We start from the raw sequence: 14645 nt of genomic DNA, 5'->3' as shown, positions 1-14645 counted from the left end.
TGAAAACCGTGAACATAACAGTACATTGAAAAAATCAGGAATTACAGTAGTGTCAAGCAACAATACTACACAGCAACACCTAATTGCACTGCAAAGTAATACCAATCAATATTACTCTAAGGAAGGCGACAGACCCAAAACATTGGCTCCTATATCAACATGTGGCAGTGAATAAAGAACATTTCTATACAGTTATTTATCAACCAGATGAAAGTATTCACAGACATTTTTTATACTGCTCCAAAAACATAAGAGAAGCAAAATCAATGCTTCTTTCATCCGTCTGTTGGAAGGAGGGAATGGTAGAACTTACGGCACACCAAGGCTGCCGTCCCTTGGAGTGACAGAGTGAAAGACAAAGTAGAGAAGAACAGACAGGCGAATAAATCAAACAGTACATCCTGTACAGGGATGGACAAGTCTACTAGCCCTATTGTCCAGGGCAAGTGAAAATGCGGATCGGACAAGTGTATGTCCGATTGGGCAAGTTAGATTTTTTCCATTGAATGATAATTTTTTTTCTTTTCATAGTCATGGCATCAAGCATTGGACAACACAGAAAAATAGAGCCAATAAGAAGAATTCCATTTTAAATTTAGGGCAAGTTGATTTGAGCAAGCAATATTTTATGTACTTGCCCGATAGGACAGGCAAATTTTAGAAAACTTGTCCAACCCTGCATTTCAAGGAGAACATTAGTTACTACATTCTTTAGTCACTAACTTCAGCTCTGCTTAAGTCTAATGAAGCCACTGAATGATTACAGAGAGAACTCCACAAGAACAAGTCAACAAAAGAGACCAAAGACAAAGAAATAAAAATATGAACAGATAGTAGACCTGTTAAAAAAAGACAGTTGTTAAAGTTCCTGATACAAGTGTGGGGATACATAAATGTAGTCTGTTTTGTGACTACATCTCTGAGTTAGGTTGTGTTGTTGTAAAACACGCTGTGTAAAATCCTTGAGACTGGAGTACTGCAGCTGGCAATCACCATTAGTTTGGGAGTTGGAGGTAGGAACATAACCAACAAACTGTCATTTGTGAGCTCAAATCTCTGCTTGGAAAATGGGTGGGGGTTGTGACAACAATGTACTGTAAATGCAGAAAAGTTTGCGGTGGTGTTATGTTCGCGGTGACCACTTCACTGGGAACTTAAAACCACCGCGAACATTTATCCCTTATAGTATGAGACTACAGTCTATGACGCTACTGCAAAATGAAATGCATTCACAGTACTTACTTTTGGATGATACCGGTATACATGATATCCACCATCCACATCTGAGTTGCTAGGCTTATCTTAGATGCATATTAACCATCTCTTTTACTAACAATTTTGTTCAATGACAGGGCTGGGGAACAATCCCACAACAAATGTCATTGACCCCTTATAGCAATTACTCATTACAAGCAACTGGATGATTTTTGAAACCGTTTCAGATAACATATAGTGTCTTTCGTCAGTGACACTCTGAAACGTTTAACCGTTTCCAAAACCGTATCCAGTTGAGTAATTGCTATTTGGTGTATCTTATTACTTGGATGTCTATCCTTCATCAACATAGCATTCCACCTTTAGGCTGCATCACTTCTACAAAAACAGTGCAACGTTGATAACAACAGAGTGAGTGACTTACGGCTTAATGTCGAGAAGGTTTCCAAAGTCCCCCTTGGGCGGTAAGGTCTTCTTCTTCTTTGGCTCAGCCTCCTCTTCCTTGGTGGGCGTGGCCCCCTCCAGGAGTACATCGTCGGGGGATGACTCCTCCCCTTTGCTGTCACGTGCTTTGTGATGAATGTCGACCACCTTTTGTACCTGCAAAGGTCAGGACGACATCGTGTTAACTGGGACTTACAGAAGCTGGCGAAAAGTGCCTTCAACTACGACCATGCAATTCTAAGAGATGTGTGGTGAGTGCTTTGCCTTGATCTGTAAGATGAAGAGAAAGTGAGTTGGGGTGGGTTGAAACAACAGGACACAGATGTTTACTGTGAGATGACTCTTCAAGGCAATTTTTTGCACGTTTACAAGATGTAGGGTTGTATAAAAAAGTGACAAGCCATTGAAAGACATCATAAGATGCCCATGTGACATACAAGCATCCAAGAAGGATGTGCATGAGAGAACAGCATGGATTAAAAATTGTGCCATGGTTAGTTAAGCTGGCAGCAATGTTACTGTAGAAATCCTGTGGTTTGAGAGGGTACATAAAGGCTGTGTAATGTTGTTAAGTGCAGAAGATACAGTTCTGATTGCCACATCATGACATAAGTGTTTAAGAGCCATGGTGAACACCTGGGAATAGGGCTGGGTATCGGTACAGCGTACCGGTACAAAACCGTTTTTTCTTATTGGACCGGTCCAGAAAAACCGGACCTGAAAAAATTAGGTGGACCGGATGTTGGACCAATTAGAATATTAACATATTATTTTATCAGGCATTCACACGTTTTGGCGCTTGCAGTTGGAAGAAAATGACAAGAGTGAAGTAGAGTAGAGTTTATAGTAATTTCTACCAAGGTTTACAGGATTTTAAAACGCCAGTGTAAGTCTAATACTCCGCCAAACAGATTTCCTTGTAGTGAAATGGACAATTGGTATGAGTCATACTGAATCAGGTCCAGGTCCGGACCTGGACCTGATCCTTTGGACCTGAACCAGACCTGGACCTGAATTTTCTGTACCGGTACCCAGCCCTACCTGGGAAGAAAGAGCCATGAGATTTTTGTGGTTAGAAGCTGTAAAGGTACAATGTAAGTATGGTGGTGTAAAGTATACATGTATACCTAATGAGGGTATAAGCAGCAACACACCACATGATAAGGATTATCATCAGCACAAAGACTGTTATCTGTTACAGTACAGTGAAGTTACGCACAAGTTGTAATCACAAAGTATCACAGGAACAGCAAAAGCACAGCAGCACAAGCACAGCAGCCTCATGCATGAAACATGCAGGGATTTACAATACTAGTCTAGTGCTACATATTCTGATTCTCCAACACAGAGACAGCCAACAGAGCTAGCAAACCTCCTATTGTCTGTACTCTGCTATCTCAACCGTCATGATCAGTTCCTGTGGGCGTCGCCACAAACCAGCTGTCAGCCAATCAGAGAATAGGCCTCTCAGTTTTCAAAAGGGATCTCGCAAAGGCAGCGGGTAAGCTCATTAATATTTATAAGCAGGGCGGTCAGGAACTGATCGTGACGGTTGAGATAGCGGAGTACAAATAAGAGGCAGTTTTGCTAGTGCCGTTGGATGTCTCTGCCTTGGAGAATGCATATTCTAACTACTGAACACTGAACTAAAACTGTGTTCTTTTCCATGCAAACACCTACAGCAAGCAACCCTTTTTGATCTCTTCAATCTCTTCCACCTTTGACTACCGGTACTTCACCTGTAATAGAACTACCAGTCCACACCAAGGCATGATCAGTACCTAAGAGTTTCTTCTACTCCCAAACTTCACACCTTTGCTAAACAGGTGACAGACATGGACAAAACCGTAACTAATAAAAATTGGACAAAATATTTTCCATCAACAGCCAAGCTGTGTTGAAGTTAAGTTTTGAGAGTGTAATATCTTCTTAAGTTTGTACAATCTATTGTCTCTATCTCTTGTCTTTTTACTTAATTCTAGCAGCTTGTGAAGTAACAAAATGATCAAAAATGGAGCTAATAAAAATGGGAGAAATGCTTTTTTCCATCAACAGCCAAGCGGTATTGAAAAATTCAAGTTTAAGAGTAAATGTCTTTTTAAGTTTGTAAATGTATCTTTTGTCTTTTCAGCAGCTAGTGAAATAACACAAGCTCAACGAATCATTTGTGTATGACAGTGTTGATTGATGTTGGTTTGCTGCCATTCTGACACCTCTATATTAGTGTTCCAGCCACCACCACACGTGTGATGTGCTTAAACGTGGCTACCTCCGGGCTCCAGGGGTCCATTTTTGATACCTTTTCATCGAGGGAACCATAGTCGCCTTTGGTCTTGGCTGTCTTCCCACTGGCAAAAGGCTGCAATGTGTTGTAGGGATGTGGGGATGGGAAATAATCAATAAAAACTATTGTTAAAAAATACTTAATCAAAGCATTAATTAAGTTATCAAAAATCTCTTCATAGGAAACACTGTGTGACTTCTGAATGTGTATCATTGTGTTCAAGGACAAGAGTGCTTTCAGCTTGCAAAATGTGACATTATCAGGGTATGTCTTTATTTTATCATTATTGTTTCATCATGTATAGACTCAGTGAAGAACTTTTCATCCATTCTTAACATTTCTCAGTGAACAGTACAAGGAAATGCAACAATGTGCAAACACTCATACCAGTACACATAAAACAACACATACAAACCAAACCAAAAACTCAAAGAAAACAAAGTCAGTAAAAGATTTTAGAATGGTGATGTAAATGCATGCAAAAAACAAACAGTATTACAAGTACATGTATTAGATATTATAGTGATACTGTTAGTTGAAGAGGAAGCAAAGGGAAAGAGTCAGTTAGTTTATCAAATATTAGCTGTCACATAGAACACCACTACATACAACCAACACTACAATTGGCACAAACGTCCCTACATTAGACAGCTTATACAGACGTACAAGCAAGTATAGGCCACTGTTAATAGGGCATGTTACACCACTAGATACTTACACTTGCAGAACACCAATGTACATGTACATGCAGTTGGGCTTTGTGCCAGAGACCTTTGTCCTAGGGCACATTTTCACCTACATGTCATAAAAGATGTTCCAAAAGTGCAAATATCTTACAACAGAAACATAACATGCACACACAAAAAAACTACTGGTCAGTGCCTCAATGCTAAAGGGTATTGCGGGTACGTGATACTGGACTTTTTTCATCAAACTAAGCTATGGTAACAAGACTTTCACTCAACAATGAAATAGCAATCCAAATGTACATACACTGTATTTGAAGTATATGTAACACATGTAAAGTGTGGCAGTCAGTTTGAATCAGGCTATTAGCTAAGAATTTATCATAGGGGGTCCAAATTTCTTTGTTGTAGGGGGTCCGGGGGCATCCACCTTTCATGATGCAGAATTTTTGAGAATTTTCAGTTAAAATGGTGCATTGTAAGGTTACCTGATGGGCAAAATTACTGTCAGAGAGGTCATAGAAGAAGACTGTGACCACAAATGACCTGGTAGCATCCCTGGGGTCAATCTGAATTTCATGCTTATCAGAGGATCTGCTCCCCAGTGTAAGGGCATCTAGTGCGTCCAATTACTTGACATTTTAAGAAAAGCACGTCCAAATGATGCCATGACGCATGCCCAGGTTAAAAGCCTGGTTTAAATACTGACTTGAGAGCACTAACCAGCTTTCTAGCAATACACTACATCAAAGCCACTGTTCTGCTGCACAAATAGAAAAGTATTAGTATGATTAACAACAGACAGAGTAGGAGAGAGAGAGGGAGCTAGTTCAAGGCCAATACCTCCTCCTCGTCCACCTCTGAGATGGTGCTCTCACTGATGGTGCTAGGGACCTTAGACCTGTGCATGTCTGTCAGGGATTGGATCTGCAACATGGGGAAATCACTCGCTTTCAATCACAGAAATCATTTAAACAAGAAACATAATCATTGAACTCATAATTATATTTATCTAATGAAAATTCATGCAGTTTTCATTTGCAGATAATCATGATTACATTGGACAGACAAAAAAAGGTATAACATCATGCAACTTGAGACTTATTTGTACAATACATTCAAATGACAACATAACTATGACAATGTTCACATGCAAAAACAGACCAAAACTGATGCAAAAAATGTCAAACGTAGACAAGACAAAGGGAACACAGAGAATAATGTGCCACATACATGTACAGACACAAGTTCAAGACTTGTCAGGAGAAAGTGAGGTGAAATCGAGCAAGTTCTCACTGAAAGAGTGAAGAGAGAAGGTAGGAGTTCAGTAGTGCTGTGAATGCTTCAGAAAAAGTTGGTGAAAGCAGAAGGAAAGGTAGCTTGCAGTGGTAAAGTTTTCAAAGGCTACAAGAGAGAAGAATTAGTACACTGTTACATAACATATATCGTCTCAAAGTAAACTGCACAAGATAAATATTCAACATTGAAAATGCATAAACAGAATGTCAAAGTACTCTTTCGTGTAGATAAATTAGTCCATTTTTTGCAGAAGTCAAACACAATATACAGGCTAGAGGTCTTGACATGTGTAGGGATAATTACCCTTTGGCAATTTATGATTTCTTTTAACTGGTAGGAGTAGAATTAGAAACATTGTGAACAGGCAAGTCCAGGAATGTTTCTATTCTAACTCTTCCTTGGAAGAGTACAACAAGATGTATGATACTTGGTTCTCACTAACCTCTTTCCTGCTCTCTCTCTTACTGAGGTGCATCTGTTTCAGCATCTGATTACGCTGTTCCATCATCAGGGTACGTTCATATGTGTAGGCTGAGATGTCACTGGTCATCTGTACACAAAACAAAAGAAAATGCTATAGTTTATACCCTGACAAAATACAGAAGGCTCTGATGACACAGACAAGCAAAATTTTCCAAATTTGCAAGATTTTTGTTTCTGTGAAAGGAAAGTGACCTCGCTCCAGTTTTAGCTCATCGAAGAGCTAGTCTTCCACTGGTCGTGACAGAAAGGACAGATGCTATGTACAGCTCCTAGCTCTTTTTGACCAGCACAATGAACAGTGGACCATGGCTTAAACGTCCAGTCCTAAGAAATGCAACCCTTTCCGGTAGTGTGCATGTCGGGTAAGCGACACAGCCGGAATCGAACTCACAGCTTCTAGTCCCAGAGACCACTGGACTACGCACACTGAAAGGAGTAGCTGTTGCAATCGCCCTTACCATTTCCACGACCTGAACGTCTGCCTCGATACGCAGGTGGTACAGGAAGTGTTCCAGGTCCTTCTTCATCTGGATGCTGTTATCCTCCAGCTCTACAAGCAGAAAAAGAACATCCCATTTTACACATCTAATCTCATCAGGGGTCTTCACTAGGGGTGGGCACTGTACAGAAAATTCAGGAACAGGTACAGTCCAGAGGATCGGGTCCAGGTCCCGACCTGAACTTGGGCATAATTGTCTGTGAAAACTTGTGAATTGGCAATAATCAAAACAATGGTTGCTACAAAGGATCTGTATGGTGACTTCCATTGAAGTTGTAAAACCCTATCTTGATGTTAACACTAAATGACTGTTAATTTAGACCAAGTTTGAAACTTGCTAAAAATGAACGTCAACTCTCCTCTACTTTTCTTTTAGTTACATGTGGAGCGGTAAGCCCCAAATGCATGCACGCCTGCCGGTTTAATCTGTTCAATTTCTAATCTGTACAAAATCTGGTCTTACTAACTTTTTTAGGTCTGTTTTTTCTGGACCAGTCCAAGAAAAAAATGTGTTTGAACCGTACATCTTTCTTTTGTATTGTCCACAATAGAATTCATCTCTTCAGAAATTATGCAATGTTATTTGAGAAGAAGAAACCAAAACAATGTCTTAAGATGTGAACATGAGGAGGATGTCTCACGAGCTACAGTGAAGATCCTCATCCTGCAGGCCTTCCAGACTTTGTGTTGCTTGAGAAGGAAGGGGAGTAACATCAGCATGCCTCCATCATCTACACAGATGGGTCAAGGATCTCACAATGGGAGATACAGCTCTTCATGTCTAATGTGGTATTTATCTGCTAGTTTGCTTGTGAAGTACTGTAAATGCATTTAAGTTCACGAGTATTTAATTTCGCAGTAGCAGGGAAAAAGGATTGTTCCCAGTGGTTTTAAGTTCGCGGTAGCACCATGCACTGTAGTTTCTTACTGTTGTGGAAAATGTTTGCGGTGGATGGTTTTAAGTTTGTGGTAGATTTGCAATGTGAAAACCGCGAACATAAAATCGCCGCAAAAATTTCTCCATTTACAGTACATACAACCAAGGCTACCCAACTAGCTGGTGGCTATACTGCAAAGTGCTAGATCTGCTGGCAAAACATTACACAACATGGGATTTGTACTGAAAACAATGTTGTATGTAAGCACGTGTATCGCTTGATATCGAAACTGGATTGCTCAAGCTTTACAAAAGTAAACATTTTTCAACATACATGTATACAAGTGTGCATGTCAGAATTAGTGTTTGGAGGGGCTAGTCACTGAATTCTTACTTCAGGGGTAAAAATAAGTGAAATCTAAACCCCAATCGGCATTCATAAATTGATTAGAATAAATCTATGAGACTCAAAGCAAATCTACCAAATTCACCAATTTCCTTGATGAATAAAACAATAATTGTATACTGTAAATATGGAGACAAAATGTATGCACATAAGGATACGGACAATCCACCAGACGTCGATGGTGCCTGTGTACTTCTCATTGTTGTCAGGGAACAGCTGGATTCCCTTGGGCACGAGCAGGGCCTGGTGTCCTGCAGACACGTTCCTCACAGTTTCTGTAAAGAAAGTGGTTCACTGTGGTAAGACTGCTGTTTGTACAGACTTCAATGCAGGGTTGTAGCCAACATCCGTCATTCCATCCTTTAACGGAATTTTGCAGCGGGGACAGAACAAATTTTTGCCCATTCCGTTCTCTATGACGGACAAAAATCGCTATGTAAAGATATTAAAACTGTCTCCATTGTGTAATTTGTCACCAAAACAAATGCTTTTGAACAGCAAGTCTACCAGCAAAATGTACATCTCAAAATGCAGGAAATAGCGTTTCAGAGGGTCTAGGTTTAAAAATTTTCGGGGGTAGCAATTTTCTTGGGTGCGATGTCTCACCCTTTGGGCACTCAATAGGATTCAAAATCGATGGGACAGAAAATGATTTCAGGCTGGCTATAACCCTGCTTTGATGATCTTAATCTCGCAACAGGTTGGTTTGAAACAAGGCAAAATTGATACAAATAATGGGCTAACTAGAATAGTCATCAACAATATGCATCACAGAAATATCAGATTAATGCATCAAAGCATGCAAGCAAAAAAATTGCCAGTAGGTAGAGATTTGTCAAAAGATAAATGAGATTCTTGCTAGTGTGCAGTTAGGATTTCCTGACTAATGTACTCACCAATGAAGACCCTCCAAGCCATGGGATTTGTGGCCTGTCTCCATCCATGTGGCCAGCCCAGCACAACTGTGTTGTGGTTCAGACCACCCAAACCTGCAGTCTGGATCCTATAATGGCACAGAATGGTGAAAATCAAAATGTACTAAAGATGTCACTATTGTACATTTCCACATTCATTTTCCACTACAACGTTTCATGTGCAGGTAGAATTACATTATTGGGTGTCCAACTTTATAACATAACATATCATAACAGTGGTAGAATGATAGGACAAAATAAAGTAGAAGCCAGTCAATAGCACAATGGATTACCGCACACTTCTGTTAATTGCACTGAATCCCGACATCCAAAACCAGTGTGGTCCAGCTGGCTAACTTTGCATTGTTGCACCACCCGGATAATTGCACGAAACATGCTGGCAAATAGGGTGTGCAGTTAAACGGCTTCTGATAGTACGGATATTAGCTTTTGTGTCATGTACAATTCCATACTGAAGGCCTCTCAACATCAATACTAGTGCTGTTGGTACTTACATGTGACACAAGCCTTGTATAACATTGGGAGTCACCATGATATATGTGGAGAAGGAGACCTCAGCCAACCGTTCACACTTACGCCACATCTTCAGAAAAGACGCTGGAGCCGCATGTTCCCCGTTTAGGAACTTTATTCGAACCGACACACAACAAACATGTTTCGCCGTGTGGCTTTCTCAGTGTTATGGGCTCGAATCAGTACAATTCCATACTGAAGGCCTCTCAACATCAATACTAGTGCTGTTGGTACTTACATGTGACACAGGCCTTGTATAACATTGGGAGTCACCATGACTTCACAGAAACCTTTCACCTTCTCCTCCTCCATTACTCTCTTCAGAGACTGGAAAAAATATGTCAGAAGTGGGAAAATTTACTGGAAATCTTTGAATTTTGTGCTTATCATGCATGATGCATCTCATGATACACAACTTTTTAAAATGGCAATCTCAGAAACACAATTTTTCATACAGAGAAGATGAATTTCTGCACATTTTCTACTACATTGGTCATTCTAATCATCAAAACTGATAAAACAAGAGTTCAAGGTTCTAGATCTGTAAGTTTCCATACCTGCTTTGCTGCTTGCCATGTGCCATAGTTGTCCACATATTCTCCCTCCACTACTGCTGATACCATGGTGAGACCCTTGCCTGTAAAGATATCATAATGTTATGTGAGCTTTCAACTTGAGCAAAAAAGGAGGAAACAAAAAGGAAGGAAACACAGTACACAGGTATGGTTCAATCACAAATAAAATTTACTTTTTTTGCTTTCATCCTGATCACTACAAATCTGCAATGATATTTCTAGTTTTTATGTATTAGTCAGTTTACTTATTTGTTTGGCTATACTGTTAGCCAAGGTTACCCAACTAGCCATTGTTAAGGGCTAACCTACAATTATCATCAGCTTTGTACATATGAGTTTTGCTATTAATAGTCCCTTACCTGCTTTAAGCTGGCTGGCAAAGGTGAGCAGCTGCTTGTGTTTTGGCACCAAGTCATCCTCTAGTTTGCACAGGACCAGGATCTGTGGTCTGGAACAGCATAGATATCAATCAAACAAGAGAACATAATCGTAACCTTTATTTTGATCCTTACATTTTTTGCTCAACACATCTCTGTTATATTGTTTTGTTGAATTTTTTTCCCAATATGAAACATATAAGAGTTTTGTAAGGTCTTGCAGAAAGATAGCTTTAATGCTCAGCTTCGAAAAAATTATCTATTTAGTCTACATTGTATGACAGTGTGACTAATTTATAAGCAACAACAATTGAACCAGCATTTAGCATCCTGTAGATCTTTTTGTGCACTGCCACACTGAAATACCTCCAGTTCTTGGTGTGTGGTGGTGCATCCTCCAGTCTGAGCAGACTGTACCGGGCAGCGGACAGGGCCAGACCTCTGATACCATCTCCCCATTCCTTCTCAGCCCTGTGGGGATCAATGACAACTCATTTGTTCTCAGACTATTAAAGTTGTCAGTGTGCACATGACATTGCGCTAGCTTGAACATAATTAGAAACTTTAACTACATTGACGTAAAACTGGGTTGTTCATCGTACATCACTCAGGAATGCAGCAGCAAATATTTCATGTCATACCTGGACAGTGATAACGTTTGATACAGTTGTTCTGGACCAGGTAATAAAAAGGCATATCACACAGGCTTTGAAGTTTTATCACACAGGCTTCTATCGAATAATTCGAATGTACTGTGCACACAGAGTGTGGTACAGTTATAAATTTGAATACCTGACATCGGACGTGGAATTTGCTGTGTAAACATTTTTGTTCAAGGGCACCAAATTTTCTGAACTTCTGGCACATTTTGCATCGTAACATGACATTGTGTTGTCTCAGGTCGGTATACGTATGACATAAATAAAGTACAACACGATGTATTCTGCATCACCCTTGGTCCCAGCCCTCCCACGGGTTGGATCGCCCACCCACGGTCGGGCTGGTACCTCAGGTGATAAGGACTACACCGTGTTGTGTTCTATATACATTGTAAGTCACACCAATGCTAACATGATAAGCAACAGTTGCTCTCTTACCCTCTGTACTCTATGTACTTGTAGATCCCCCCAGCCAGGACCATAGCAGCCAGGGCATAGTACCAGCTGGAGATGAACATGAGCGCCACACACAGACCTGCACCCAGGATGGACAGGGTCCTGAGAATGATAACATCAGAAGTGTTTCTTACATTTGTACCTATTTCAAAGAGATTGTACATATATCAATACAATATCTCCAACTTTTCACCAGTTGGTAGACCTCCAAAAAACTGTATTCCTGTTAAAATCACAGAACCCACTAATCATTAAAGACGTGGGACTTTTCATCAGCCACTGCCTCCAAAGAAGAAGCCAAACCTCCCAGTAAACAATGTAGAATCATGTATATAGATAGTTGTATAGAATAGACACTTGTTGCTTTTTACTGTCTGTACCCTTGCAATTAGCCTTCGGGCATGAATTTGCAAATAAATCAAATAAATATAAAATCTTGTCAAGTGTTGCACACTTAAAGAAAGTTTCAACCAAAAAAATGACTGCAACAAAACTGTTTTTTCTTGTTGGACCAATCCGGAAAAAACGGACATGAAAAAAATCAGTGATCATGGACCGATTCACAAAATGAACAAATTATACCGGCCGGCATTCACGTGTTTTGGGGCTTACATGTCTAAGGAAATAACAAGAACGAAGTAGAGGAGAGTCATTTTTACCAAGTTTCACAGTCAAAAACAGCGGCAGTTAGTGTTGTTTAGATGAAGATAGGATTTCAAAACGCTAACGGATGTCGGATGCTCCACATAACAGAATACTTTGTAGCAAAATGGACCATTGTTTTGAGTGTAGTTCACAGATAATTTGGTCCATGTTCAGGTCCGGACCTGAATCTGATCCTCTGGACCTGGACCGTACCTGGACCTGAAGTTTCTGTACCAGTACCCACCCCTAATCACAACAAAAAGCTGATACTTGACTAAGTCTTGACAGAAATTGATCAAGCAACCACTTTGTATCAGATATTTGTATTTTGGCAACAGAGCAAAAACAACTCTGAGGTTCACCAAAGTACGTTTCCTCAGAATTTTCCAGAAGATTATGCACTCACCAGTGATAGAACTTGAATCTGGGTCGCCAGTTGGGGGACTTGAGCAGTGTCTGCAGTGCAGAGGCTACGTTGACAAACAGGTAGCACATCAGGAAGAACCTACAGTCAACAATAAAGTCAACAGGAGATTAAAAATGTACCAGACAGGTATGTACTTCATCTTATCAATTGTGTACATAATGAGCATCAGATTTGTATAAAAACGAGACTATCACTATTAATTCATAGTCAGGATAAACCTGTTCTCCAACTACATTGTAGATCTCTTTTCCTATCAATTCACAGCTAGGATATAAAAACTCTCTACAACAAGACTTCTCCAGTGTCACCGACAAAAGACACCGGATGGTTGTCTAAAACGTCTGACCATTTCCAAAATCATATCCAGTTGCTTATTATAAGTAACTGCTTTTGGGCATATGAGATTATCAGTTTCTTCACAAAGAGAGATACTGCTCTGCCATCACTTCAGAATCTATTTTAGCGACTGTTAACTGTAACAGGTCTTGTAACATAAAAACGATATTATATAATACATACTTCCCTCAATATCGTGGTGTAATAATAAATATTTTGGTTGCCACGCGATTTGACATTATTTTGTCAACAATGAAAGAGTCAACATTTGTTTGCTGTCTGGTTCTAAACAGGTTCCAGACACTAAAGGAACTATTACCATATAGCCCTTGAACTGCAGATCTGCACTTACATGGTGATGATGGGGGCGACAGCATCCAGACTGGCGATGAGGATGCCCACCTCTGAGATGAACAGTGTGAGGAAGAAGGCAAAGGTGGGCTCCCCACGCTTGGACTGGCGGGAGAAGATACCCAGTAACGGGATCACATTGTCCTGGGAAAAGAAACACGTATCAATGCACACCCTTGTCGTGACATATGGCCGTTTTATTTCAATGCCTTTGAAAAACAATACAGTCACATAATTGTCAGATGGCAACAATGTCTGAATGAATTGTCATACATTTCATTTTCATAGCCTTTTTTTAGTCTTTATAGCATGACTTGCTGGTTTATAATTTCTGAAATTAATCAGATCCTGTACATCATTCATACAACACAAACTGAGCTAAAAACAAAGTTTTTCTGCACTCCCCACAACTGAGCTAAAAACAAAGTTTTTCTGCACTCCCAAAAAAGGATTACATTCACTTAAAGTTTGGACTATGCATCTTCATCTGTGTGAAGCAAGATACTAAACTACAAATGTATTCAACTTATCAACTTAACTGGCAATTCAAGGTCTACTATGATACCAAATTCAACTGGGTAGTATTCATATCCTATTTCTTAAATCATGCACAAGTTTTTCACATGATGTTTGTACCTTTGCGATGGCCTGCAGCAGGCGGGGTGCACCAGTCAGGCTCTGCAGCCCCGCCCCCACGGTGGACAGGAAGGAACCAATCAGCACCACCCACTCATTCGGCCAGCAGACTTGGGCTGCTAACATGCCTTTTCCCATGCTGTCACCATATCTGATGGACAGGAAAAAGACATGATGTGTAGAAACAATATCTCTTTAGTTGACGAAAGAGGAGATAATCACTACAGCACTGTTTTCCTGCCATAACTATTGGGATCCTAGTCTGAGGTGAAATATGATCAAAACATCTCACTAGATTATGCCAAAAAGCAGTTACTCAAGCAACTTGATATGATTTTTGAAATGGTCAGACATTTCCGATGACATCCATTATCTTTCGTCTGTGACACTAAAGAGATCTTGTTGGAGAGCGGGTTTTTATATCCTAGCTAAAAAATAGTTGGAGAGCAGGTTTATTCTAACTATGAATGTTATCTAATATGTTTGATCATTTCCAAAATCATATCTATTTATTTTTAAATTTAAGCAAGTACAAAAGGAGC

The 14645-nt window shown here is 40.0% G+C and overlaps 1 protein-coding gene across 7 annotated transcripts in view; it reads right to left on the bottom strand.

Moving 5' to 3' along the window:
- Positions 1-14645, bottom strand: part of LOC118417801 (solute carrier family 12 member 4-like) — a 63975-nt gene that overhangs the window by 3388 nt on the left and 45942 nt on the right. For 4 of the 7 annotated variants that reach the window (XM_035823525.1, XM_035823528.1, XM_035823531.1 and 1 more), the window contains 16 exons: positions 14104-14254; positions 13469-13611; positions 12760-12858; positions 11691-11810; positions 10960-11064; positions 10576-10664; positions 10199-10278; positions 9880-9968; positions 9090-9196; positions 8352-8468; positions 7552-7641; positions 6870-6961; positions 6371-6478; positions 5473-5556; positions 3929-4018; positions 1640-1815 (listed from right to left, as the gene is read on the bottom strand). In XM_035823525.1, coding sequence (XP_035679418.1) covers positions 1640-1815; positions 3929-4018; positions 5473-5556; positions 6371-6478; positions 6870-6961; positions 7552-7641; positions 8352-8468; positions 9090-9196; positions 9880-9968; positions 10199-10278; positions 10576-10664; positions 10960-11064; positions 11691-11810; positions 12760-12858; positions 13469-13611; positions 14104-14254 — 1740 coding nt within the window. The remainder of the gene's footprint in view (positions 1-1639; positions 1816-3928; positions 4019-5472; positions 5557-6370; positions 6479-6869; positions 6962-7551; positions 7642-8351; positions 8469-9089; positions 9197-9879; positions 9969-10198; positions 10279-10575; positions 10665-10959; positions 11065-11690; positions 11811-12759; positions 12859-13468; positions 13612-14103; positions 14255-14645) is intronic. The other 3 variants (XM_035823526.1, XM_035823527.1, XM_035823529.1) reach the window with 3 other exon arrangements.

Source organism: Branchiostoma floridae, chromosome 6 (genome assembly GCF_000003815.2).
Source record: "Branchiostoma floridae strain S238N-H82 chromosome 6, Bfl_VNyyK, whole genome shotgun sequence".
NCBI classification, from domain to species: Eukaryota; Metazoa; Chordata; class Leptocardii; order Amphioxiformes; family Branchiostomatidae; genus Branchiostoma; species Branchiostoma floridae.
This window is presented reverse-complemented; position numbering and strand designations above follow the sequence as displayed.